Source organism: Pyxicephalus adspersus, chromosome 2 (assembly GCF_032062135.1).
Source record: "Pyxicephalus adspersus chromosome 2, UCB_Pads_2.0, whole genome shotgun sequence".
NCBI lineage: Eukaryota > Metazoa > Chordata > Amphibia > Anura > Pyxicephalidae > Pyxicephalus > Pyxicephalus adspersus.
Window position 1 is genome coordinate 104,293,988 of NC_092859.1, and position 26,873 is coordinate 104,320,860.

General features: G+C 39.1%; 2 protein-coding genes across 3 annotated transcripts in view; one reads left to right on the forward strand and one right to left on the reverse strand.

Moving 5' to 3' along the window:
- GSAP (gamma-secretase activating protein) overlaps positions 1-5,271 on the reverse strand; it is a 42,078-nt gene extending 36,807 nt beyond the window's left edge. The window contains exon 1 of the mRNA XM_072399047.1: positions 5,010-5,271. Coding sequence (XP_072255148.1) covers positions 5,010-5,085 — 76 coding nt within the window. The 5' untranslated portion in view covers positions 5,086-5,271. The remainder of the gene's footprint in view (positions 1-5,009) is intronic.
- Positions 5,272-12,483: 7,212 nt separating this feature from the next.
- PTPN12 (protein tyrosine phosphatase non-receptor type 12) overlaps positions 12,484-26,873 on the forward strand; it is a 42,114-nt gene continuing 27,724 nt past the window's right edge. Inside the window, exon 1 of one of the 2 annotated variants that reach the window (XM_072401723.1) lies at positions 12,484-12,970. In XM_072401723.1, the coding sequence (XP_072257824.1) occupies positions 12,872-12,970 (99 nt within the window). In that variant the 5' untranslated portion in view covers positions 12,484-12,871. The remainder of the gene's footprint in view (positions 12,971-26,873) is intronic. The other variant, XM_072401722.1, reaches the window with a different exon arrangement.

The following is a 26,873-nucleotide window of genomic DNA, read 5'->3' on the forward strand; positions in this document are numbered from 1 at the left end:
GGCATAATATATATATATATATATATATATATATATATATATTCAAATAGTTTATGATCAGCACACAGGACAGTGTCCTTTACCAGACAGTCTTTCCTTTATTCTTTCAGTGTTATGAATATTGTTCAGACACACAGGTGTGTCCAAGCGGAAACTTGAAGGAATATCCTAAAGAGGAAATTACAGTGAGTCACCCACACAGTAAACAAAGATAGAACGGTCTTACACATCTCTAGCTGGAATTTCCACTTTGCAGAAGTGATTTCTCTGTTTGCATGTTTATGAAATTTAGTCTAGCAAGAATGTTGTGCTTTCTTCACCAGAAACAGATGTACAATACCAAATGCAATCATAAAAAAAAACAGTTAATATTAACAAATTATATAGCGCCATAAACTCTTTAAGTCATTGTACAATAGACAAGTCAAAGTACAAATATTTACTAAAATGGAGGAGACACAGATAGGTTCAGATGAACAGTTAATCTTGTAAATTGTACAGAGGTGAAGGAAGATACATTTAGACAAAATATATACATGCAGTAAGGGAGATACTGAGTGCTATTTGTACTGTCCATAGAGGTAAAGATGTACGTATACACAGTAGTAGTCGTGCCCTTTCCAGCTTACAATTTAAGGGCCAAACGAATAAAGGAAAAGAGAAAAGAGAGTCAGTAAGCTTTGTACAAAGTGGAAGTTATCTGGATAGAGTCACATATGTCAGAATATAAACTTGCTCCAAGAAATGCGCTTTTAGGTTATGTTTTAAAGGTAGCAATGGTGGCCGAGTGCCAGATTGTTTAAGTAAGCTCCAGAGAAGATGATGTCATATAAAGGCAAAAAAAGTGCCAGATTGCAGAGTTTTCCAAGAGGTAAAATTGTACCCTTGTGTGATAGGCAACCAGTTAAGGGGCTGACTAAGAGGGTAAAGGTTACTGAAATCAGAGAAGAGGTAGATGAGTTGGCTAATAGACCACAGAAAAGGGAACCGACATAATATAGTCAAGACAGAGTTTGATTTATTAAAGTTCTCCAAGGCTGAAGAGGATACACGTTCATCAGTGGGACGGAGTGATCCAGCAAACATGGAATGGATTTCTTAGAAGTTAGCAAATGTTTTCAATCCTGGACCAGAACCATTCCAGGTTTGCTGAACCACCCATGTTCACTGATGAAAGTGTACCCTCTTCAGCCTTGGAGACCTTTAATAAACAGGCCCATAATGGAAGTATGCACAAGCCTTTTGAGATCCCTTTGGTGCTCTCACTTTAGCACCTGGGCCAGTCAAGGGTCCAAATTTGTGATAACTTTTACAGTGACATGTTCCCTTAATAAACTCCAGCATCCCTTCTACATTGCTTCTCTAATCACCCGCACTGATTGAATCGAGTGACAATCATTATCTCAAGTCTAAATGTAAGCCAATATCCCGCCCTGGTGCTAAATGTTTCTACCAAAATGCACATCCAATAAAATCAAAAGGTATTCACCATAGTTTGTCTAACATTTCCATCCCTTATCAAAAAAATACAGAATAAAAAGAAATACATTTTTTTTATCAACCTGTCATTTTTTTTTTTTTTTCTCTTTTCAGGCATCAACTACAAAGATTATTCAAACCATCACTATCTCAAAAAAATTCGATTATTACATATCTAGCAAAAGTATGAGTTGATTTTATTGAGCAGAAACATTTATAAAGCTATGTCCATAACCAGTAGTTGAAATCCTTGTGTATTCCTTCTGCCAACATGTGGGAGGACAGTGAATAATAGTACACCACAATGAGATTTGATTAAACTATTTGTTCTGGCAGCTGTGTTTACTATAAGCCATTGATAAATCAGAGTTCATTGAGGAAGCACCAATAATTTTATAACCAATGTTTACTTTTTTATTTACCTATACTAGTTAGGTATTTGTCTAATTATAGAAATCAGAGAGGAAAATCCCATTAAAAAATCTCTAGGTGAATCAGGGTACAAGGGTTGTTTAGAAGCCTCTTTCCAGCTTAAAAGAAATATTAATGTATATTATATTTTTCCGTGGATTGTGTAGATGAATAGACCTTCTGCATAGGAAGGCACCATGCTGTGTTCACCAAAACAGTAATCATATGACAAAAAGGGTGCAGCTGAAGTGTCACCATTCCTGTATGCTTCTGATAAATATCCAACCCATTCCCTGTAGGTAAGGAGTTAACTGGAGAGTTTTAATGCAGTTCTGTACTTGTCACATTCCACAGGTTATAACACCTATCTGGCAAAGGATCATTTCAGGAAAGCTCACAAAACACTATAACTTTGCTACCAAAAGCAAAAAAGGGCACGATTTAATAGGATAAAAAAAGTAATGAAAATACACCTATACCAAGTCCTCCGGTATAGGAGGGAGGCTGAGAAGTTCCTGGCTTTGCCCCCTTTCAGATGAAATAGAAAGATGAGTGTGGGGGCATATGACAGCCTAATATCTTAGTATGTAACTGTGCAAATATCAGGTCTTTGCAATTCCTAAAACTGTTTTTTCTTTTAGTGAGAAGCTGTGATGGCAGAGGGACAAGCACGTCGTTTCACAGCGTTGGAGTTACGGGCCGTCAAAGTTTTTGTTTCTCCAGGGAAAGTCAGCAAAAACTTCATGACGGCTCGTAACTCCGACATGAATTGGTTGTGCCTCTGCCATCACAGCTTCTCACTAAAAGAAAAAACAGTTAAAGAATCTCAAAGACCTGATATTTGCACAGTTACATACTAAGATAGTAGGTTGTCATATGCCCCCACACTCTTTTTTCTATTTCATCTGCAAGGGGGCAAAGCCAGGAACTTCTCAGCACCCCCTCGTACAGTCAAGTCTGTCAATGTTTTATTGCAGTCTGTGTTCCTGCTGGGGAGATTTAGTCTGTTTTGTCCCAGCGACCATCATAACAACTTGGAGTTAACACCAGGATGTATCATCTTTGACATTTAACCTGTGGTTAAATAGTTAACAAAATCATTTACAGTAAACAGAATAAACAGTATGCACATGACAGCAACCAGGTACTAGATAGAAAAATACTGAAGGAAACATGAAATACAAAAATATGGATTGTATATATTGTGCTTTCTTCTGGTTGAAAAGAAAGTTAGGGGAAATCCAACATCTTGAGCAGGCATAACATAGGTAAAGAAGATACCTACACACAGCAGCCTTGTTAAGAGTTCTGATAAAAGGTGGAGCATCAAGAATAAAATGTTATGAGGTTTGCAGCATAAAAGGATTTTTTGGTTCTCCATGTCTCGCCTTTCAAGTCCCTTACCCCTTGTTCCGGCTACATTCCCCTAAGGATTTGTGCATCGGTGTGAAGACACAAACAGCACCACCAAGAACCAGAGGAGCGAACTCAACCTTAGTCTACCAAGGCATTAAACTTGGTGGAAAAGTGACCACAAATAAATCATAACGGATTGAGATGTGGGAACAATTTGACCAATAAAAGTGCTTTTCTATAATATAATTGTGTAGATTTACATGAAATTATATCTTTTTAAGTATATCGGTGAACTCTCACAAATCTCTATAATCTTGGTACAAACAGAGGTGATTGTCTGAGGGCACGTTATTTGGAAGCAAACGCATGATAATTAGAAAATCTAATATTAAGCAGGACCAGTTCATACTTCTGGGCTGTGTTTTACAGCATCGACACAAAGAGCTGCACAGTGTGCAAACACATTGACAGAGCTTTTCTCTTGTTTAAACCTATCGCTATACTGCTAAATCCACAAAGGTGAAAAACTTGCCTTATTTAGCCAGATCTACTAAAACTCCATTGAAATACCTTTCAGGTCTTCAGGGAAACCCTTTTATAATTTATAAATCCACAGCTTACAGTATATTAGTGTGCTGGTCAGTGGGATGAATGCCTCATATACTAAGAACATCACATTTACCAATACTAAGAAAGATCATGTCAGTAGTACCTGACCTGGGAGTCACAAACTGCCCATGGCACAAAGAACCCTTGGCAACCTCTGGAGGAATCCTGCTCTAAAATATTACCATAAGTTGACTTTAGCTTGCTAAAGAATCTTATGAGTCTGTAAGCCATATATCATGGGAAAACACTGAAAACAAGGTTTATTTCCTGGAAAGGGTGACAATTTTACAATCATTTTAATGGGGTTTCTCATATTATACACACACACACACACACACACACACACGTCTACAGATACTGTAGATCGTCTCAAGCAAAAACCAAGCATATCTACAGCAGTTCCCTGATGTCATTCATCAATCTACCCTAGCAGAGGAATGAACGCCTGCTGTGTATTCACATGAAGGAGAACACAATGTGGTGCCAGGCTGTTGTGATCCCCCTCCATAGAAAAGATCTGTGCTGTGTATACAGCACACATATGTTACTTTAAACATTATACAAAGGATTTTCCAGCCACAGAATCTGACATCTATGTGACATTTGCACCTGGCTTAACCCTGTGGGGCAACTACACAATCAATGGACCCCTGAATGGGCCAGGAGAAGAAATCACTTGGACATCTCTAATTATGTGACAAAGACACAAAACTGATTGCACACATTCCATATAGTATATAAATATGTATATTCAGTCTATAGTAATGCCTTGCATTCCCATTCACCCATCTTCTCTGATCTCTGGGCTGGTATAGCAAAGAAATCAGTTGCTTTTATGCTGAAATCTGCCATCAGGAGGAGATCTCATTATTTGGAATTCTGGAGGAGGAATTACAATGAAAGCACCAGAAGAGTCAGCACTAGTTTTTGGTGCAAGGATCTGATTGGTGCAAAGTTCTATCTGACCCAGGAATGACATTTTGGATGATCCTATACACATTATAAATGAATAAATGTTGCAGCATGATGTGAATATACTCTAGAATAATGATGCAGAAAAGAAATATAAATGTAAGAACATAAAATAAACTGTACACACATATAAATCTACAATAATCATGCATGCAGTGTCCCCATTACACCCAACCTATTACCTGGAGCTCCTTGTGCCAGGACCCATGGCATGACATCCCTATGGAGATTAAAAGTGGCATGAAAGTCGAGCAGCATGTCGGCACCTTGTACAGTCCGCCAAACAAGCTAGAATTCAGCTGCCCTGAAGCCCTCAGCCACCCTCCGAGTGAATGGAGCTGCAGCTACATAAATATACATAGAAGTGAATGGGCAGCGGACAGAAGTGAATGGGCAGCGGACAGAAGTGAATGGGCAGCGGACAGAAGTGAATGGGCAGCGGACAGAAGTGCAGCGATCCCAGCACAACCACTGCACAGCACGGCTCTCTGCACTCCTCACAATAATACCAACTTCTTGTGTCTATACATCAGACTGGCCCGCCTCCTGAAGAGCGGAGCACCAATAAGAGCTATGAAGAGCTTACAAGCTCAACGTTATTCGCTGAAGCAGACGTCGAATGTGAGGGGGTGGAGCTAAACATAGAAAGGCTCCTCCTAAAGGATTGAGGAAATAACTTGCGGGGAGGGGTTAATTGTGACGTCACGTTTGATAAAGTGGGTGTGACCTGTGTGTTCAGCTATGTGAGTGCCACCTGCAGCGATTATAGCCGAGCACTGAGCTCAATATACCCGCCAATCTGCATTGGGGAGATCTGATTGGATCAATCAGAAAAGGAAGAGGGGCCCCTCCATCCCTTTATCTACTATTAAACTAACTGAACTAAATAAAACTCACTCACCTTTACTTCTGCAGATTCATTGATCCCTCTGAAGATTTCCTGGATCAGGTCCTGCGCCGTCCAGTTATTCTCCTTTATCCAGGTGCAAAGGTAGCACGGGACGCTTCCATCTTCTTTCTTGTCTTCCGGCTTCTGCCTATATCACCCGATACACAGGCACAACATTGGGTGACCTAGCCACTGTAAATGGGGAAAAAACAGTAAGATTGGCATTTTGTTCCCCCATTGAAGACAGATCTCATTCTGCGCATGCTCAAAATCAGGCATACGCAGAAGGAGCAGCCAGGAACCTCCTGGGATGTGTGATGGGGGTATACCAGAAGGAGAAAAACAAGCCCCAATAAACTAAATCTTAACTGACATTAAAGGGCTGTCTATTCTTGGTGTCTTGGTGATATGTGCGCTTTAATAGGGATTACCATAGTCACAGAAGAAGAAATTCATGCTTCGTTGACAAGATGTGTGGGACTACCAGCATTATCAGGTGTAATTTGCAATTGTAGGAATGTCTCAGGTTTATGGTCATCGATCTTGTGAAATGAAATCCCGACAGGTCAGTATGCAAAAATTTCTGAATAACCTTGGCCAGGCAATGAGCCAGAATCCTGGCAATGACCTTGGAATTGTCTGTTTGTTAGAAGATTGGACGTTTGTGACCAGAAAAAAAGTTTATCTTTGCCTTGTTTCGGCAGATGTATAACAATACCGTTATTTATAGACCCAGACCAGGCTTTTGTGGTTAAGGCTTCATTAAACAGTTACAGTTCAGGAAGAATGATGGATCCATACTACACCTGTAGTATAAATGTTCAGTGTGAATGAGACTGAGATGTAATATTACAGTTAGAAAGTGTCTTAAAGTAAAATAAAGTTTATTTCTGCTTTAGTTAAGGACATGGAGTTACTGTATATAACTATACATATCACTCTATCATTTGTTATAGTAGAATCTTTTAGGGTTCTAGTTATAAAACAGGGAATCAGACATTCCCTCAAACATTCCCTAATGACAATCTTCCAGGTCCGAGTGTTTTAACAACAGTAATTCAGTCCCACTAGAGAATGTTTGAGGGAATGTCAGAATCCCTATTTTATAAATAGAGTCCTATAATTTTATTTAGTATAGCTTCCCATCTGTTTTTCCTGCAGGCTTTTAGAGTATCCTATAATACACGTCTAAATTCTGAGGTATGATTACATTTTAGAAAATCAGCTAGGCTTTTCAGAATAGCTTTTGAAAGTAACTTCAACTAGAAGGGCTGAAATGACTCTTTATTTAGGAATATCACTCCTTGACCACAAAGAATTTGTGATACCACTTAAATTAGGGTATTGGCCCAAGAAACATCTAAGAGCGTAGTGGGAAGATATGGTCAAAGAAGTAACCTTTTATTCCCCAGAGTCTGGGAGAGACAGGTGAGTACTAGAAAAGTATAAGAATTATTGTACAATTGTTGTTCCCTGAAGATGTCACATAAGGCTAAAGCTATACTTTAGCAGAATAATATACCGCTGGTGAGAAGCAGTTACAGGTCTAAAGTCATTTGTATTAGGTGAAATAAAGACAGACGCTATGGAGTGAATTGAACGAAAGCTGTGGAAAAGAAAAGTTGTAACCTTAATAGAAATTATGAACCACACAAAAGAGTGAGATTATAGTCATTGCTTTTTGAGAAAAAACTGCTGTCACCTTAGATGGGATAGACAGGAAAATTGGGAAATTTAATGGAAAACTGCTGTTTTCATTTCTCAAAAAAAATTTGACTTCAAGGACAAGTTGTAAATCAAGTTTTTTCAATGAGATTGCAAAGCCAACTTTACATTTGCCTTACAGAGATTAGTGCTAATAAGATCTTCATAAATGACTCATTGACAGCTTCTAGTAGAATCTGTCCACGTCTAATGTAAAGAAAACTGAAATTTGCTCAGCAGGTGATGTGAGAGTTTGGATATCTTATTCTTTGCTGTGTCTTTTCTTTCTAGGAGCAAACTAACCCTTTCTAGCAATCGATGTGGTCAAAGGATCTTCTCCCCCAACTTTAGCAGACAAGGGCCTGGTGTGGGCAGGAATGGGGGGGGGGGGTCACATACTCCTTGCCCCCTCCTTTTTCTGTCCAGCCAACTTCCAGGGGGCCTGGAATAGGTGGAATCAATTATCTCACATACTTTGTGCCCCTTTTTTCTTGACAATCAGACTTCATATCTGAGAAAGGGTCCTATTTTATTAGGAGGGAACCCTGCAAACATTTGTTGGAAATAAAAATATGAACATGGCATCCTACAAGAAATGTATAGAAGCTCAATTTATTTACACTGTTTTGTTTGACGCCGCAACTCCCCAGTAAAATAAGCTTGTAAATGAATGAAAACATAGAGATTGGTATTATTTTTTACTTAAGATAAAAAAAAATGTGTAAGCATTGGGAAACTAATGTGCAAAATTTCGAGTTAACCTATGCCTATAAATAAGTCCCCTGCTTTACTTACTTGTTCTCATGTGTTTTCATTGCCTGCCACTATTTGACATTATTATAGAAAAAAAATTACTATATATATTACTATATATATATATCACAAAGCTTTATTCATAAATCTATTTACATTTGTAATAAATAAAGTGCAACTAAATGAAAAAAGGCTAAAAGCAGTCAGGGTATCCTGCCATAATCCAGGCTGGCAGGAATGAACAATGCCCACACGCATGCTTGGGAGTAATATCATTCTGGCCAGACTAATCAAGGGTGAAAACCAGGAAGGAGAAGAGGATGGGGTGAAGATGGTAGTGTCAGTGATAGAGTGAGGACAGGGGAGGGTAATTTAAAAAATTGCAATCAGGCCGATAAGTACATTTTAGTGCAGAGGGACTTCACCTGCCCCATTTGCAAAGGACTTGCCTGCTTGAAGTTTTATATATTTTAACTTATGTTTGTCCATATTGTCCGATTGTCAGAATATATTGTTCATTTGAGTTTTGTCTTGTCACATTGTTTTATTTCATGCAAACATGATATTCAAATAAAAAACTAGTTTGTAGTAGCATCAAAGGTACTGTGAGCAGTTTGCTGAATAGCCTGTGGCCTTTCTGCTGTGCTTTATGTATATGGTCTGGGGTGAATTCACAGCAGGCAGACACTCAGCAGGAGGTTTTGACACTTAATGAGAAGGAGAAGAAAATGAAATATGGAGGAGATCCAAGCAGTATAAGGACAAAGAGGAAACAAGAAGGATGTGCTGACATGAGGCCTCTTTGTGTTTTTTTGGAAATAAAAAAGGTCAGGTAACCAAAGTTAAGGAGTAAAGAGAATCAGAGAGGATAAGGACAGGGCACCTACAATTTCATGAAAAGGCTATTCTGTGGTCATATGTGTGTCCTCTCACATGAATGTGCATTATGAAATGCTAATCAGAAATAGAAAAAGAAGATCCAAAACGATATGCTTAGTCTTGGTAGAAGTTGTTCCTCCATTCATCCCAGTAGCTCAGATATTAAAACAGCCAGTCAGCCAGAAATTCTGATTTTTGTACCAAAAGTGATGCCATGGCGCACCCAGAAGCTGGGTACAAGAGCACACACACAGATCATTGTTGTCCTTTGAACTATTTTGAGAACCACAAATTACTCCCTGTTCTAGCAAACTCTGGAGCGATCCTAAACATTCACAGAGCCCTAGTTTAGAAACACTGGATAAAACTAATGAAGTTATATTACGTGGAGTGTTTCTTCTTTGTTTGAGGCAACAGTAGGTAAAGGACTGTTAACTAAGATGTGCACCTGGATCCAACATTTAATCCCATTTTATTGCTGATGTCATTGTCATAATGCCTTAGAAATCTGAGGAACCATAGTTCAACATATAAACAATTGAACATCTTATCAATGTGTGAGAACAGTTTATTCTTACATTGACTCCTGTAAGGTTGGATTTTTTTTTTTTTATAAAAGCAACAAAGTGGTCTTTCATGTAAAGCTTACTCTTTATTTTTCCCTGGAGGGAGACAAATCTGTTGTTAGCCTGCCCAAGATTGTTTAGAACTGTTGCAGCAGAAGGGGGTAAACTTGCAACCCAGCTGGTAGAGTTTTCTTTGAAGAATTCATTGCCTATTACTCCGATGAATGCTTTGTTCTCAACAGACAAGGCTATTTTGTTGTCATAATTTGTAGTATAAATCACTGTGCTGCCTAATTTGTCATCATAAAAGATAGGAGTGAATTGTGTGTGGCTTACAATGGATTTTGCCCTATTTCCGCAAGTATCTATTGAACCCTACAATAACACATACATTACAGAATTAGGATAATAATAAAAATTCTAGACGCCTGATGTCCATTTATTCCCTGCCTATTCCCATTTACTACAATGTTACAATTAAAAACATTGTATTTTGTGTGTAGCAGGACAATAGGCTTACTAGAATTACAATATGATTGTGGGTCCAATATCATTTACCTGTCTGAAACATACTTATAATATTCCTAATTCTGAGACTTTTTTTCTCTTGAGCTTTTCTTCTTCCAAAGGAGTTTTACACCTAGGTTCCCTGTAAGCTTATCACTTAATGTTGATCTTTCGATTACGCTGTTAGCCTAGCAGATATGTATTTATGAGATCTGGTCCCTTACAGGTATTGTGAGGCATTAGTGTCAAAGGCAGAGAGGTATATCAGATTTTAGTTCAGAATTCAGGGCACTCTAGTGACTTTTATTAACAAAAACATCAATTCAAAGCAATCTTCAGGGTTTTATTTCTAGTCATCACTACATGACCAGAAAAAAAAACAGCCATCCTTAAATACAGGCCTGGAAGCGGGATGGAGTGCTTGGCTCATCCATTCCTTCCAGAACACTCCAGGCCTGGATATCAAATAAAAAGCTGCAGATCTGCAGTGACACAATTATGCATTGGCCCTATCCTGGCCCTTCAATCCCAAATCCAAGTAAAATTGAGGTAGATGATGCCAAATACCCTCTGAATTGGGCATCACATCTTTCATTCTACTACAGTGCACAATCTTACATTCTGCCTTCTTCGTCACACTTTGCAATATGAGATCTCCTTGTTTGGGGTTTTGGTCTTATCTTACCACTAAAGATCCCTGAATATTCGTGTCGCTTGATAATACAGTATACCTTGCAGACAGAACCTATAAATTGGTGTATGCCGCCTGCAATTATAAATACTTTGTAGACAGCTGCTGGTAACACTCATATACTGCCCAAAAACTTGGAGAGAAGAGGACCTTTTCTTAGTTCATAGTATGTAGGAAAATGACCCCCCCCCCCCATTTTACAGAATATAAGAGAATTCGAATACAAAAATGATTAGTTATACGAACAAGGGGTTCATTTCACAACTATGTTTTCTTTTATATTAACTTTTTAAAATAGGAAATTAAAAGTGTTAAGTGCAAACTTACAGATTTTAACAGTTAAACAAAAATTTTAATCTTACTTAAAAGGGCACAAAACCCTTTTTATATAAAATAAGAAATACCTTCTTTTTTTGGGGGGGAGGGGTTCATCTGTAAATCTGTAAAAGTTTGCACTTTTCCTTTTTTTTGCTGCAGTGATAAAGAAAGAATGGGAGCGCAGAGCCTTCCGGTATACATAGGTCATGGATCCCAGGAGGCTTCTGGCTGCTCGTTCTAGGCATGTCCCACAGAAGGACCTTCTTTTTCAATGGGGAAAAAGAAAATGTCGACCGTACGCATGAGCAGTGAGAGCAGGACACTCTTTTTTTTGCCGTGCCTGCACAGTACAAGATCTGGTGGCATAGGCAAAAGGTGGAAGAAAGGCAAAGAAGATGGCAGCTCGGTGCTTTCTCCGTGCCAGGACGAAAGAGAATTCCAGGACAACGCGGGAGTGGATCTAGAAATACCTTAGAGGGATTGACGGATCTGTAAAAGTAAAGGTTTTTTTAGTTTACTTCCACTTTAAGTAATACATTTAAAAAAAAGATTTATATATCCACCCAAAAAGGGTAAAATTAATCTGGAGAGAGTTACAGAGGATGGACAGTGCCTGTAAACCAAGGACAGTTATGAAGTTCAATAGAGTGGTAGATCCAACACGTTACCACTAGATTTCCCGGCTGGTTGTAAATGTCTGGCCATGCCGATCCATGCGCTCTGCAATCCAATTTATTACTATGGAGAGCTTTAGAATATGGGCTCTGCCCCCAGACAAACTCTCTGCCTTTGTTCCTGTGTTTGTTGTCATTTCCTGATGAGTTTCCAGAACAAATGAAGGTAAACAACCCCAATGGGACTTGCATGGCAAAAGTTTTGCCGCTTTTCTATTGTATTCAGAATTGCATTGCTTTAGTTATATTACAACACATTTATATATTATTTGTTCTGATCTTCCCAATACTGGGCCTGGCTACTAGAGGGCATACATGGCTGCTGTAGATGTAGAAAGACATTCCTATGCATGTCCACTAGGGGGCATAATGATGAGCTTAATGCATGAATGGGAACATTTTCCTGTTCCCAGGTGTGACCACTAGAGGCAGTAGAGATTTCCTTTAGCTAGTAATTAGAGGGTCACATAAGGCGTCAGGTATTTTCTAGCCACTGCCAAGTCTATGGTGAGGCTGCAGGTCGGCTCATTGCAGTTAGTGAAGCAGTCACAGGCCATTAGACATGCGTTCCACGCCTCTTTGTCCTCGCATCTTTTATTAGCAGTCCTATTGGTCGCCGATGGCTAAAGTCCCGCCCCCTCATTCTACCTCCCCTCCGCCCTAAGATGGCCGATCGATCAACCGCCCATTGAGTTTGTGATGGGCAGAAGGGCTTGGCTGCCACGCCTGTTTTTTTTCTGCACACTCGTCAAGCCAATGAGACTTTAGAAGGAGAGCCAAGGCAGCCAATGGGCAGCTCCCTGAGGAGGGGTCCCGGTGTTGCGTGTTTCGGTGCATTCTCAGAGTGTGTCGGTGTCGGGCTGGGAGGTTCGCGGCTCACTAAGGAAGGGGCAAGAGCACATTACATCCCCTCCCCCCGACCCAGGCAAATGAGAAGACAGTTCCGCATGGCGAGGGGCTAGCGGGGAAGCTGCCCACTCCAACCCTGAGCGGCTCCGTCCACCTCTGCGCTGGGTGAGCTAGGTGTCAGCGGAAAGACTCGTGTGTAGGGAGAGGACTCAGCATGGAGCAAGTGGAAATTCTGAGGACTTTCATTCAGAAAGTACAGGCCATGAACACCAGGGACCAGAACGGGGAGGACAACTTCGCCTGTGACTTTATGGTAAGGGTTTAGGAGGGTCATGCGGGAAGCGGCACCGTCCGCGGCACTGACCAGTCACGTGAGCCTCCCTGGGGGCATGTGCCTGGAGTTTATTAGAGAGTGGTGCACACAATGCTTGTGTCCTGTGTCACCCCTTTATTAGAGGGGCCCTTCTGTCACTGTGTGCAGTTATTTCACACAAGGACCCCTCCTCTCCTTCCTCCCTGCTCTCCCCCTCCTTCCTTCCTGATCACTTCATGGATTTCTGCCTGCAGCTTTATGGGGAGGGTGGATTTCATCAGAGCTTCCTGCAGTTTTCCTCCAAGCTGAGTCTTACTTCATGAATATTGCTGCCATTGGTAGGCGAGCAGGAAGTGGCCCATTGATTACCCCATTTCTGGGCTGTGCTATTGACTTGTAAATGGCTGTGGCATCCCTGGGGTTAAGTGACCCACCCTAAGCTCGTGGATTGCAGGATAAGAATGCACAGAGCGGTGAGATGATGGGGGCAGACTGCCATGGCAGGGAACATGCTGTCATTGCTACACCCATACACACCTCTGCCATCCTATGGATTTGTGCTGTGTGTGCTAAATATTGCAGCTGATGGCATGCCCCCTCCACTTGTCAGTGAGTAGACTTCTGATGGGTACACATGGGCATGCTTTCTTCTTTGTGCTCTTTTCATGTCAGATAGCCCTGCCCCACCCCCCCATTCTCACATTGTCAAACAGCCCTGCTGGCTGGCTTTTCATCACTTATTGGCAGCGCCATACAGACTTGCTACTTCTCGGCAACATCATCTTCTAATTTTAAAAGCTTTGGTCATTTCTGTAGACACGATACAGGAGTTTTCCTTGAGAAATAATTGGTCACAGTGATGACGGAGTGCCGCCCTCGTCGTGGCACTGGTGTTGGGAATTAAAAAATGTGACTGGTATTCCTTGAACATTGAAGGTTTTCTAGAATCACATAGCCTGAGCATTGCTCTAGATGCATAGGGATGGATTATATTCAGCTTTTATCTAATAGATGCTGATCAATATTGAATCGTACCGTTACCAGCACTACATGATCATTTCATGGAGATGAAAGAATAGAACTGGTAAAGCCGGAGTAACACTTATTATTTTAGCTGTAATGAAGCGGAAGAGGGTCCAAACAAAGAATGTCTTGGTCCTGGGAATATCCTCTGACTCATGCGGTGCACAGCCTCCCATAGCAGTGGGATGGGTTAGGGGACAGCAGCCTCAGGAAGTAATGAGGACCAGATAGACACCCAGTCACTCTGAGACTTTAAACATTTCATGACTAGATCCTGGTAATCCTGCCAGGACTCATACATGAGCTCTGTCATCTTCTCACATGGCAAGGGCCACCACTGTCACTACAAAGACGCCGGTCCTGAGTAATGATGTGCATATAGACAGGAATGGCTGGAGTAAACCTGCAGCACAAGGATGCTAAAAGTTTGATGTTCAGTGCCTTCTCCATCTACATGTCACCCAGTTAGGGTTTAGAAACTGCTTTAAATTGTACTTGTAGCTGAAATATAAATCCTCGGCTAAATATTACTCACTGGACAACACCATTGTCCTCATAGCAACCTTCATCTTTCTTTTCAGTTCCTAAGTGACATCCGAGCCATCTTCTTTGCCCGGTGCAGATAGAACCCGTGGCTGTTCTTTCTGTGGGTGGTTGTATTTTTCAGCACGATACAGATCATCCATAGAGCGAAGGCCCTGTGTATAGGAACTGATAGGGATGTTATGCTTGCAAGGGCTGTGTGATCCCAACCAGGGTCATTTGGTAGAATGTTTAACCACGTGGAGTTTACCTAAAGCTGCACTCTAACTATTCCTAAAGGTAAAAACACTTGGCACATTCTCATAGGTTTCATTTGACTGCTCCTCGAAATAATTTTGACCTCTTGTGTTTATGCAAAAATAAAACATGTAAAGAAAAAAAAAACTTGGTGTTACTGGTAAATGTCAAGCTCAGAATAAGGGGGCAATCTGAATCTTTTATTACCATAAAAATAAGACATAGGTTTTAATATTCAGATCTTTTCATTAACAAGCGATTAGTTCTCTTTAACCTCCTGGGCGGTTCGTTTCTGTCTGGATTTAGATGTCTAAAAGCGGTCTATTGTTTTTCATCAAAATGTATTTTACAGTAAAATATAATAAAGTTTGCAATACAAAATCAAGTCAAAATAAATTACATAAATTTAATAAACCTTTACATGATTTTGTGTTTCAAACTTTATTATACTCATACTATTATACTGTAAAATAAATTTTAATGAAAGACAATGTACCGCTTTTAGACATAAGTCCAGTGTATTGCATTCAATACAAGTAATCTAGTATAGAATGCAATACAAAATAAGTTGAAATTCCTGCTGCGCCATTAGCGACGACCGCATGCACCAACGTCACTGGGAACTCCCGGGCAACGTCAGCGCACTCGCTGGGGGACAGATCAGAGAAAGAGGATGGCAGGATACTGGAGGATGCCGATGGGACCAGATAAGGCTTTATTTTTTTTTTTTTTTTTAGCTATCCCACGTTTGGCACATGGTGCTTGACATGGGTTTTGGTACACATTTTGCTGTTTCCTGTTTTCCTGACTGCATTTAATACAGAGAGTTACACACCCTCCTTTTAGTGATCATCTGTGTATTAGGCTACATATGCACATGCAATAATTATCATTGGACAATGTAAGATTAATAACCAATCAGAGATTATTCGATTTTTGAACGATTGTATTGTGCACAATTCTGTACGTGCTGAAATGATACGATTGTTCAAATATAATCCACCAATAAGTACACACACTAGATACGATGGTTTGAACGATGCAGGAAGTGATGTGTACCAGAGAGCCATCCACGATCACTGAACAACTGTACAGACAAAAGATAGTGAATGATTGTCTCCCAATCAGATCCACTGAAATGGTCATTATTTCCAGCGACATTTCCTCATTCATCGTTGGCCTGTTGTTCTTCACTTTTTTTGTTAATGATTATTGGATGATCTATCGTTAGTCTTTCGTTTCTAATGGTTATTGCCCGTGTGTACGTAGAGCCACTATCTGATGTACTAACATTAGCACATACCTTTTCATGTGATGAAAAGTCCTCTTGACCTCAGTAGTGATGTTCTCATTCATTAAAACTTCAGTAAGCTGATATGGTAAAGGGATACAAATATAAAGTGATCATAAGCTCCAAAATTTATTTTGAAACTCTGTCAAAGTTGTTGTTCTTGAAACCTGAAAACCTGTGAGCTGACAGGTACATTTTTGCAGACCGGTAATGTCCCCTCTGCAGTAAAACAAACGTATCTGCCTGTATACAATCTATTCCTCATTGAACACTGAGCCACACATAGCAGCTCAGTGAACAATGCTGCGTATCCCATTCATACCTCCCCGCTGCTGGGAATGAATGCAACTCCTGCACATGCTAATGGAAGTTGCATCATTCTGGACTGGTCAGTCAAGATAGTGAAAGAGGACCAAGTCAAGTTGGTGCTGCTCACAACTGATATAGGTGAGTGTAGTTTTAGAAAATTGTCATCAGACAGGTAAGGTTATGTCATTGTAGAAGGGACATTACCTATCTGTTCTGCAATAAAGGACATACCTAATCACAATTTGTTTTACAAATGTATTATCGCCTGGCCTGCTGATACTGGATTCCAATAAATTTAAAGTCCTTAGCAGGGACTAATAGGTGCTGGCAGTGTGGGAAGGAGTTAGGTCCAGCAGTATGCTAAGGCTGCATACACATTTTCATTAATTGTAGTTGGAAAGGATCTTTCACGATGCTTCTCAATGACAAAATACTTCATGATACATGAACGAGTGCTGTACATACATTACTAATCTGCTCTATGGAGGGGGAGAACGAGTGAGTGGCAACCCTCTGCACTCTCCCCCCCTTCACTTGTATTACAATTGTTCATTGCTCATGGAACGGCCAGGATGGATCCCTGAACGACGAGCGCTGTACGCACGTCAGATTTTTGTCGGATACTAGCTCTGAAAGATATCGGACAAGAATCATCTGATGTGTGGTCTTGCAAAATTCTACAAAATTCTATTATTGGGCTAATATACAAGATTTAGCAGGGCACCTTCAAATAAAGCTTCCATCCATGCTTATATGGGATAGCTCTCTTCAGTATCAATCTAGAAAAAGTACCTAAGCCACTAAATAGACTTGACAATTATAGGGATAAACCCTACAATTCCCATTCCTAAATATTGAGATTCGTATATAAGCCCTACTAAAGTGAACTGGGTCAACAAAACTTTTTACAAATAGAAGCAGCTCAAAGATCCGAAACGTTTGTTACAGATAAAAGTTAAACAGACATTAGTCTGTGAATTTGTGAATATATCCCATTCCCAACTTCTAAGCTGATGGTGAAGAACATCAAGCAGCAGACAGCTTCTGTATTCTTGGATTCATTATTAACACCAACGTATCCCACAGTCAAAAAATAATGCAGCCTGGCACTTGAAAGAGCAAAGATGAAAGACACAGCAAAGACCTATAAGAACAAAGATCAGAATTGTCAAGCCTGTGGTATTTTTTGTCACTCTATGAAAGTAAAGATGGACATTGAAAAGCAAGTGGGAAAGTATTGATGTCTTTGAACTTCGATATTGGCAAAGAAATCCAAGAATGTTATGGCATTATGAAAAATTAGCAAATAAAGCCGCACCTTTTATTAGAAGCGCTGATAAGTAGTCTACAGCTATCTTATTTCGGGCATATTGTAAGAAAATGCTGGAAAAGATTTTTGTGTGGAAATAATGTATGGAACATTTGCTGGGAAAGAATGGCTGGATACAGTCACATGCAAAGAGTGAGAAACCGCATAGAAGACAGATTAGTGTCCTTGTGGTTATCAGGAGTGTACATGAATCTAATGATAATGGCGATCCGTAAATGATAAACTGCAAGGTTGGGACCTTTCATTTGTTGTCATGAAATTCAAGCCCTCCTAACCTATGACATATGCCAGCTACTGTGTGCCATCTGCGCATGAAAACCTATTATTACACAGTATTTATATATATATATATATCGCCGACATAATACGCACCGCTGTACAAAGTCATGGCAAAGGGGCTCACAATCTAATGTCAGTCAGTCTTTATTACAGTCTAAGGTCAAAGCCTAATGTTACCTTTTTCATTTACTGACCTTTCAAACTGCAAATCAGTGTGTGGATTGCAGACTATATTTTTATATATATATACAGTTAGTATAGAAAGAACCACCATCTTTAACATGTTATACTGAATGCTTAAAAAGGTATTCAAACAGCTGGCATATTGTTTTGTCTGTGACTTCATTTCAGGTTTCAGAGCAACAAAATTAATATTTTGAGGGGAAACGAATCTATACCAATTGTATTTGTGCCATTTGCAATTCTTGAATTGACCGATTTCTTTATCAGATCATATAGATCTAAAGTTAAATATTTGTAAATAGCTGATTCTTATGTTATCACTCTACTCATGTCTTAAAAGGATACCAATACATGATGGTAGAAAAAGAATGCTTTAATATAGAGCTAAACGTAGGAGGACAGAATGTAACCTCAAAGTTTTGATCTACGTTTTGGAATCTGAAATTGTGGCTGTTGTGGTATATTTGCTTAAACAATGCTGTTCTTGCAACACTTACTCAAAATTCATATATTGATCATGCTCAAGCCTAAACGTGGAAATCTGTTTTAACTTTTATTTTAGAATACGGTGACTTGGCAATTTTTTTAGGTAATATATGAAGTGGTAATGTTAAAATTATTTTTAAAAAACATACTTAAATGTAATAAGACTCATTGATTGACCTGGAGAGAACAGTCCCTTTAGTTTACCTGAATATACATCACTGCTCCGTGTTCTCCCAGTCCCTTTTATCCGGGCACAACACCCAGCATTTTTCAGAAAGCAACCATCTGTTTTTTGGATGGTTACTAAAGACTTGGTTCACAATACAGGGGCTGCAACCCACGTGCAGCTTCTTCCCACCCAGCTTCAATTTAAATCTCTGCGTTATACACTGTTGCTGGAGCAGTTTGTAAACCTGTGCCATACACCTTGTGCCTTTTGCCTTTAAAGTGGGTTCCAAGGTTGTATTGTGTGATTGTCTTTATAGAGATATTGGTGGTTATTGGACTTTTTTTTTCTCTTCTCTGAACACTCACAGGTGCACATCATGGTGATTTTTCTCTGCTAAACTTAGAACAACCTATCTAATAATCATTTTTATATACATGCAGCGCTGTAGTACACCAGTCCACCCCATTTATTTTGATAGAAGATCTAGTAATCCTAAACCCCCCACCACCACCACACCTATTGTGCAGTTGCCTGCTGTCTTTTACATACAGAAACCCTAATGTAAAATAAAATATGCACCAAAAATGTTTCTACAGCAACTAAACCTATTTAGTCCTGCCTGGTTGGTGAAGCAGTAAGCAGAGAATCAGTTACATACCACAGTTAAGTGTTTGCTTGATACTTGTAGTCGCTCACAGATTTATTTCACTTGTTACTTGAAATAACTGTTTAACCAGTTACAGACCCCCGGTGTTCTGGATATACCCAGCAAGACCTTTTCCCTCCATTTTTTTGTGAGTTTAATAGTTTATGTTCAATCATGGATTTTACCAGAAAAAAAGTAACTTCTTTTTCCGGGATGAACCACAGAATACATTTACGTCACTCTATATAAAGCAGTGATCCCCAGCCGTGGCTCTAATCTTACCTTTTTCCACCACCTGGGGTACTGCCATCTTCCTCCCACTGGCATCAATTGGGTTGAGGGGATAATTGTTCTGCTGGCTCCAATGGACCAACCTTTGTGCCGTTTGCTCCCACTGATCCTTGGGCTTATAGATGACATTGATCTGACTCTTAGTTTTACCGAATTTGGAGACCCCTGCTTTAAATAGCCAAGCATTGTTACTACTATTTATTTTCTATTTGTTAGCATATCAGATTATTAAAAAATATTTTTTTAAATATAAAAAAACCAGTAGATATTAAAAAAAAGATGATTGCCAAATGAATACCCCCTTGGCTGAAATGTTGATATTGTTTGTGTCCATTTTATTTTTGCTGGTTAATATCATGTGACATGCAGCTTTTCCCATAGATGCTTGGGAAAAAATAAAATTGCGGATTTGATTCCAGTCAGCCCAAGAACTAAAGTAATCAAATGACTTTGCCAGCTGACACTTAGATTGCATGCCAGCACCCTAGAGACGCCCAAGTGTTTTATAGGTGACGGAAGGGGGATCAGTGGTGTTCATGTGTTGCAAGCATCGGACCCCCAAAACCCTAAGATGTATCTTTTTTTTTTTTTTTTTTTTAAATAATAATAGTTCTGCTTTGAGCATTACAAGATTTAGGCTAATATAGCAGTGGACAGATGTATTAGTCATTGAAACTATTTATTTTACATACTAAAATTCCAAGGAGACTTTCATAACATTTATATATTTATAGATATGTTACATTCCTGCTCCCACTAAGCTGTGCACTGTGTTAATGAAAACGCGTGCATGTTGTTCCCATTAATTTACCTTTAAAAATCTGGCCATCACATGACACAGAAATGTAGTGCATGCTGCAACTTTAAATGTGCAGTATATAGTAACACATGGCCCCAAGAAAAATCATTTTGAGCAGCCACTGTTCTGCACCCAACTGCTGGAATCCCAAAAATCTGAACTGGTAGAGTGCAGAATGCCGGCTTGTTACTTTCAGTTTCACTCTGCACTGCAGCCAGGAGCAGACGCGCTGCAGCCAGCATCAAGGAGACACACACAGGATCAAATATCGGGGGATGTCTTATTCACTGGTGAGTGTCTTAATTATTTTTTCAAAAATCGGGGGTGGCTTATTTAATGGGGATGTCTTAAAATCGGGGAAACACGGTAGCACTGCATTTTACAATTCAGTTTTGAAATTGTATTAACTTTGAGATACTTACAATTAACATGAAGAAATGAATTTTTCATTTTTTGTTAACGCTTTAGCTAAAGAAAATCCTTGCCTGCTTTTTGGCAAGGGTTCTAATACCGTATATATACTGCAGATTCTAATTGAAAACAAGATTGTTCTAGAAATCCTAACCATTTGTAGAAGTCTTTTCATCTGCCTAAAAAAGTGACATTTTGTCTGTCTTAACTGATTGAGTGATCATAAGAAATCTGAAAATGATTGTTCAGGATTATTTAAAAGTTATTACCAAATTTCTGGTTTAGCAACACTTGAAAGTCTTTGACTTCTGCTACTTCCCATAAACTGTAATAGCAGTAAGATATGGCCTGATTGGTGTCATACTTCTTCAAGCTTTATTTTATGTTTTGCTCCAGTATTAAAGTAATATAAAACAAACCTGATCATGATCTGTGTAATCTAGAGGCCACATTGCACACAGGTCTGGTTTTATACACTTCTCCTATTCAATATTTTTTCATTCAAGCTTTAATAAGACATACCAAACAGAATATTTAGTAATGCTACCTAATAAAAGAATCCTCTTGTTATAGGCAAACAGGCTGCTAACAAAAATATACAGAATGGAGTAATATCGTAGAAACAGTGTATTCTCTAAAAGTCCAGGGAGAGTAAAGTAACAAAAACCAAAAACTCCATTTAAGAGCCTGAGCGGAACCAGTACTTCCAATCCCAACCACGGATCAATTCTAAATGACTAGAAATAGACAATGTTTTAAAAGGCTATCGGTATCTAATTATCCCAAGATGAGTAGTTCTTGTATCTTGTTGTCTCAGATGCTATGGTACAGCACAGTGCAAACATCATTGTATATATCCGCTTTGCATTGGGTGTTATTTTTGATTTTGCCTAATAAGGTGTTGGACAATTAAAAAAAAGAAACCAAGTACGTAAACAAGTAACATAAAACAAATACTGCTAAAAATAGCTTGATATGCACTTACTGAAAATAATTACTCTACTTTTTTTACACTTAATTTAACACAAAACATTTAACAAAATTTAAAAGATTAAAAATTTGTATTTTTGTTTTCAATGTATTATTTTGTAATCACATACCTGTAAATGAGTAGGGAATTGGGGAATAGACTTGCCCTTCTGATGGGTAGGTAGTTGAGATGCTGCATCTTCACGACTCTCTGGTCACTGCAATTATTCCACACTTCTGAGTGCAGTGCTCAACCCAGAAATTTTTTTAAGCTGGGTGGAAGGCCCTGACTTGTGACCAAACTCTTCAGTAACCACCCAAAAACAGCCGGGTGGTTGCTATAAATTGCCGGGTGGTGCGCCCAGCTAAAAGGGGCTGGGGAGAACACTGAGTGTATGAAATATTGGCTCATTGGATACATGCATTGGGTTTGTGTTCATTATGTACATCACTAAACAATGTATGAATGGGGAAAGGAGTATTGAATACATTGGAAGGAGTGAATTCTTGTAGCAGTGAAAAGGCAACGTTGAACATTCTTAATAAATTATCATGAGGTAGAAATCGGGGAATCTTAAACTATTCTATGCGCTATGTGCTTGGGAAGCCCTTGTAATTATGGGCTTACACTGAGTAAGGACTTACTAAATTGCTAAAAGAATAGAACTAACGAAGAGTTAAAAGCCCTGTCAGGTTATTTTTTATAACTTTTTTGGAGAGTTTTCTTAACTCTTTTTGAGCAAAAAACTAAATAGGAGGTTAGAGGAAATCTCCCCATCGTGGCAGAATTCTCATGTTTAGTTGTTTTTTGAACGTAGTTTTTATTGGAAAATTTTGTGTCTACCATCATTTACTGTTTCAGTGACTGTGTTCACCAGTACAAATAAAAGGATTTATTCCTCCTCCATGGGGACCTAAAGCAAGAAGACATTTGAATGTTTAACCGTTACCCAGTCTGTCATATCCCTAAGGTTCTGGGTGACCGCTTTCTGCAAGGTGGATGAAAAGTGTCTGGTTATCCCCCAGATGTTGCTCATTGGGTGTGTTAAAAACCCATAACCATGTTTTGTTCTGTTTAAGCATGTGGCAAACAGAGCAGCTGTTTCTCTCATGTTCTGTACAGCTGAGATGTTTGAACTCCATTTATGAACTGTGCTCTTCTTCAATTATTCTATTCATCCAGTGTGCTTATGGGTCACATGCAATGGGAAAATGGCTATGAAGAGTGAACAGTCTATTTGTCTGTAGGAAAGATCTTCAACAAAAGTATGTTTGTGATTTTGTATTGATGTTTGTGGAGTGTAGAGAATCTGGGGTGTGTACATACTTGTAAGATAAAAAAAGCAATGAATACTAGGTAACAAATCATGGGCTGCAGTTAGGCTTTAGATTTAATTCCTTGGTTCTAAGAAATAAACCTTTTGCTTACAGACCCTCCATTTGCTCCGTGTGAGTTTAGAGGATTGTCTGCCCACATGCATGATTAAAGATCAATGTAACATTTTCCTAAAGTGTACCAAATAGAAGACGGATAAAATGATGGCCACATGGAGGATGCTAATGTTACTTAGTGTGTCACTAAATATGATTATGGAAGAACATGAGGGCATCCACAGAACACATCCCTTTGTGTTTTTACCCAAAAACTTTTACCCATTTTTGATTGTTATGCAAAAAAATATTATATTAAAAAAATTATGCTGTCATGCTATTAGTATTTTTTCAGACCCCCCCACCAGTTTATTTAAAAGAGGAAGTTGAAACATTTAAAATTTTCATTTTCATTGCTGTCTGTTTTGAATGTTTTCCTCCATTCCTGCAACTACCGGTAACTCAGTCTGATAGGAGCATGGGCACCGAAAAAAAAAAAAAAAAAAACTTCCAGGTCCAAGTTACTGCTTTACAATATTACAAATGGGTCCTTAATTATTGATGTGCAAGATTGAAGTGAGTGAACTGTGTCCCCTATATCAAATATCAATATGCCAAAATGGCTTTCAAAATAGGAAAAACATAAGTTGCCAGTGAATATCTTTCTAATATGTTTACAACTGTTTGTAAAGGGGAGCTTGTGTCCCCCTGGAAAGATTTGCCCTCTATTTCTGTTTTGAGGAGCTCAAAATTAATTCCCCTCTGTTTAATTTCCGTTGCTATTGGGTGGTCACAGTAGCTTAACCCTTTGTTGAGGTTTTCCCAAAACACACTGCCTTCAGTTTAACATTCTACATTTACTTGTGTTGAATAGAACAATCTGTTTGTTATTTCTGTCAGAACTTTTAGCTTTGTACCATGTGTTTCTATGGCTAGAACATTGCTAAAAACACTTGTTTATCTCTGAGAAGATCGCAATGTTCAGGCACATCCCTGAACTTCCCCGTGTGATGGATGTGTGCAATGTGGCATTTTGGTTAACTATAAAGACTTCTTCACTTTCTAAAGACTTTAGGCCTGGGGAACATTTTCTTGTATTGGCATGTTAAAATATGTCCACTTGTTGCCTAGGATTTTCTTCTCTGTTCAACTCCTGCATTTTTTTTTCTATAGGTTTTATGGAGTCTGAACGAGGTTTGAAAAATAGGATTGTACTTGTGCTTGAAATTGGTACTGATTTTTTTGTAAAAGCACAAAGTTGTTTTTTGTTCCTACAGCGCAGTAGTTATCACTTTTAGCCTGGGTCTATTTCCATCATAGATGCTGCTGACATGCAGTTTGGTTGTCCCCTTTAGATGCTCTGCTATCCTCCAACAGTTAAAAAACAAAAAAAAAAAACACAAAATACATACAGATACGTTAATTAACTTCCTCCTAATCTGACTGTGTTGTGGTGGGGACAATAGCTTATCGCTTCTGCTTAACATGGACTAATGTGAATGGTTCTTTGTACTCTGTAAACCACCATGCAAGGTAACGTTGCTGGGTTTTGAATAAAGTTACCTAGCAAAATACTAATATTTCCAGGAACTGAGGCACGCGTTAAATGAATGATGTGTAAAATTCAGAGGGTACAGTGAACAAGACAATGTTATTTGAGTGCATATAGTAAATTAATTTGCTCCCCTTTACACTGCCCTGTTGAAGTAATATTATAAATACACTTTTCAAAATGTTCAATCAGACAAAATTATTAAATATATGCTTTTGGATCATCAATTAGATGGGCAGAATGTTGATTAAAAGCGGATAAAAAACTGATTGGGCAATCACTTTGAACCATGGTTCTCAAGCAAGTGTATGGTATATGGCAGGGGCCCCCAACCACTAGTGAGCCGCAGTTGTCTGACAGCTGGGCCACAAGAGCTCAGAGACCAGCGGTGGTCTGTGACTCTGGCCGGTGCACCACCCAGCAGGGTCAGAAAAAGGACCTCACTTGGGGGTCTAGCGCCGCTCACAATGTCTCCCATATGCATGTGCCTCAGACCTGCGATGGGAGAGTGGGCGAGTTCTGGTATCATGACATCACTCTGAGGGAAGTTTCTTCCCCTTTAAGTGACACATGGCTCCTTGTGCATGCGTGGTCCGGGGTCCGTACATTTAGTGGTCCTCAAGCTCCAAAAGGTTGGGGACCACTGCTATGTGGAATATTTGTAGTGGATCATAAAGAATCAATTTATATGTCCACCATTATATTGGCCACAAATGGAGAGAGGATGCAAACATGGAGAACAAGAATGCAAATCAAGACATTTGATTTCACTTACTGCAGAGTTGTCCCTGGCCATTGGCTTAATGAATGAAAATTCGCTGACAACGAGGTGATTTGATTTTTCTGCTGACTTTTTTTTGGAGAGGTCAGTTAGCGTTGTGATTGCATCTCATTGTGTGTCTGTGTAAGACTTAAGGTTGTGGTGATATAAGGCATTATGGGTCCTAAACCCTTGTTTCTTAAATTTTGATTTTATTTTCCATCGCCTCATTTCCCTCCCTAGTGGGGTAAAAACAGTAACTTCTTCACTTTAAAACCTGACAACATCAAAAGATTTTGTTTGCATATAAAGTACAGATGACCATCTATTTTTCTTATGCATGGAAAGCAACAGGGTCACTGTATTCTGTCTCTCCCCTCCGCTTCTTTCACCCCCTCCCTGTTCAGCAACTGTGACCAAAATAAAAATTCCTGACATTAAAAATCAAGTGCCTTGCTTCCCTTCTTCCACTTACCAATAATACGGTTGCTTTACCATATGGACAGAGAATGTAATTATACAGTACATCAGTAGTTCCCAAGTTAAGTGGAAATAAACTAAAAACCTAAAAATTAATCTTACCTTTAATCCGGCAGGTCCCTTGATGGCACTGGTCCTTCCCACAATCCGGCCCCGCGTCGTCCTGGAATTCCGGGGTGTGTGGGGGTCACAGGTTACTGGCTTGATGTGTAAGTTACTTACACTGTTTTTGTGCCTTGCCCTCACATCTTTTTCATATGTATATAAACATTGTTTTATTAGACATTTATAAATATAAAATATATTTTGTCACAGTAGCCTAGGCCAGAACAAATATCTAATTGCTGTTGGGTCCTAACATTTTATTGGGTATTTATTTTGGCCCATGGAAGGCTTGAAACAATTTCCAGGCCACAAAGGGTTCTATGAACTGGAAAAGGTTGGAAACCACTGCATTAAATCATTACATGACCTTGTGTTAAATATCACTTATTGTGGTTGCATTTTTTTCCCCCCACTTTTCTAACCCTGCCATCCAGAGCTTTGCCTATTCTCACTTGTCAAGATTTTATTTAGTTTTGAAACCGAATTTGTGGTTCAGTATATTTTTATTAAAGAATTTTTGCATAACAAAGATACAGTTTTAAAAGAATATAATTTTTTTTCCGCAAAGGTACATACTTGGTATTTCAATAGAAACATCACAAATATCAGGGTTCTCAATTGTTTCATATAACGGAGTGTTTAATAAAAATCCAAGAAGCAATGTATGCA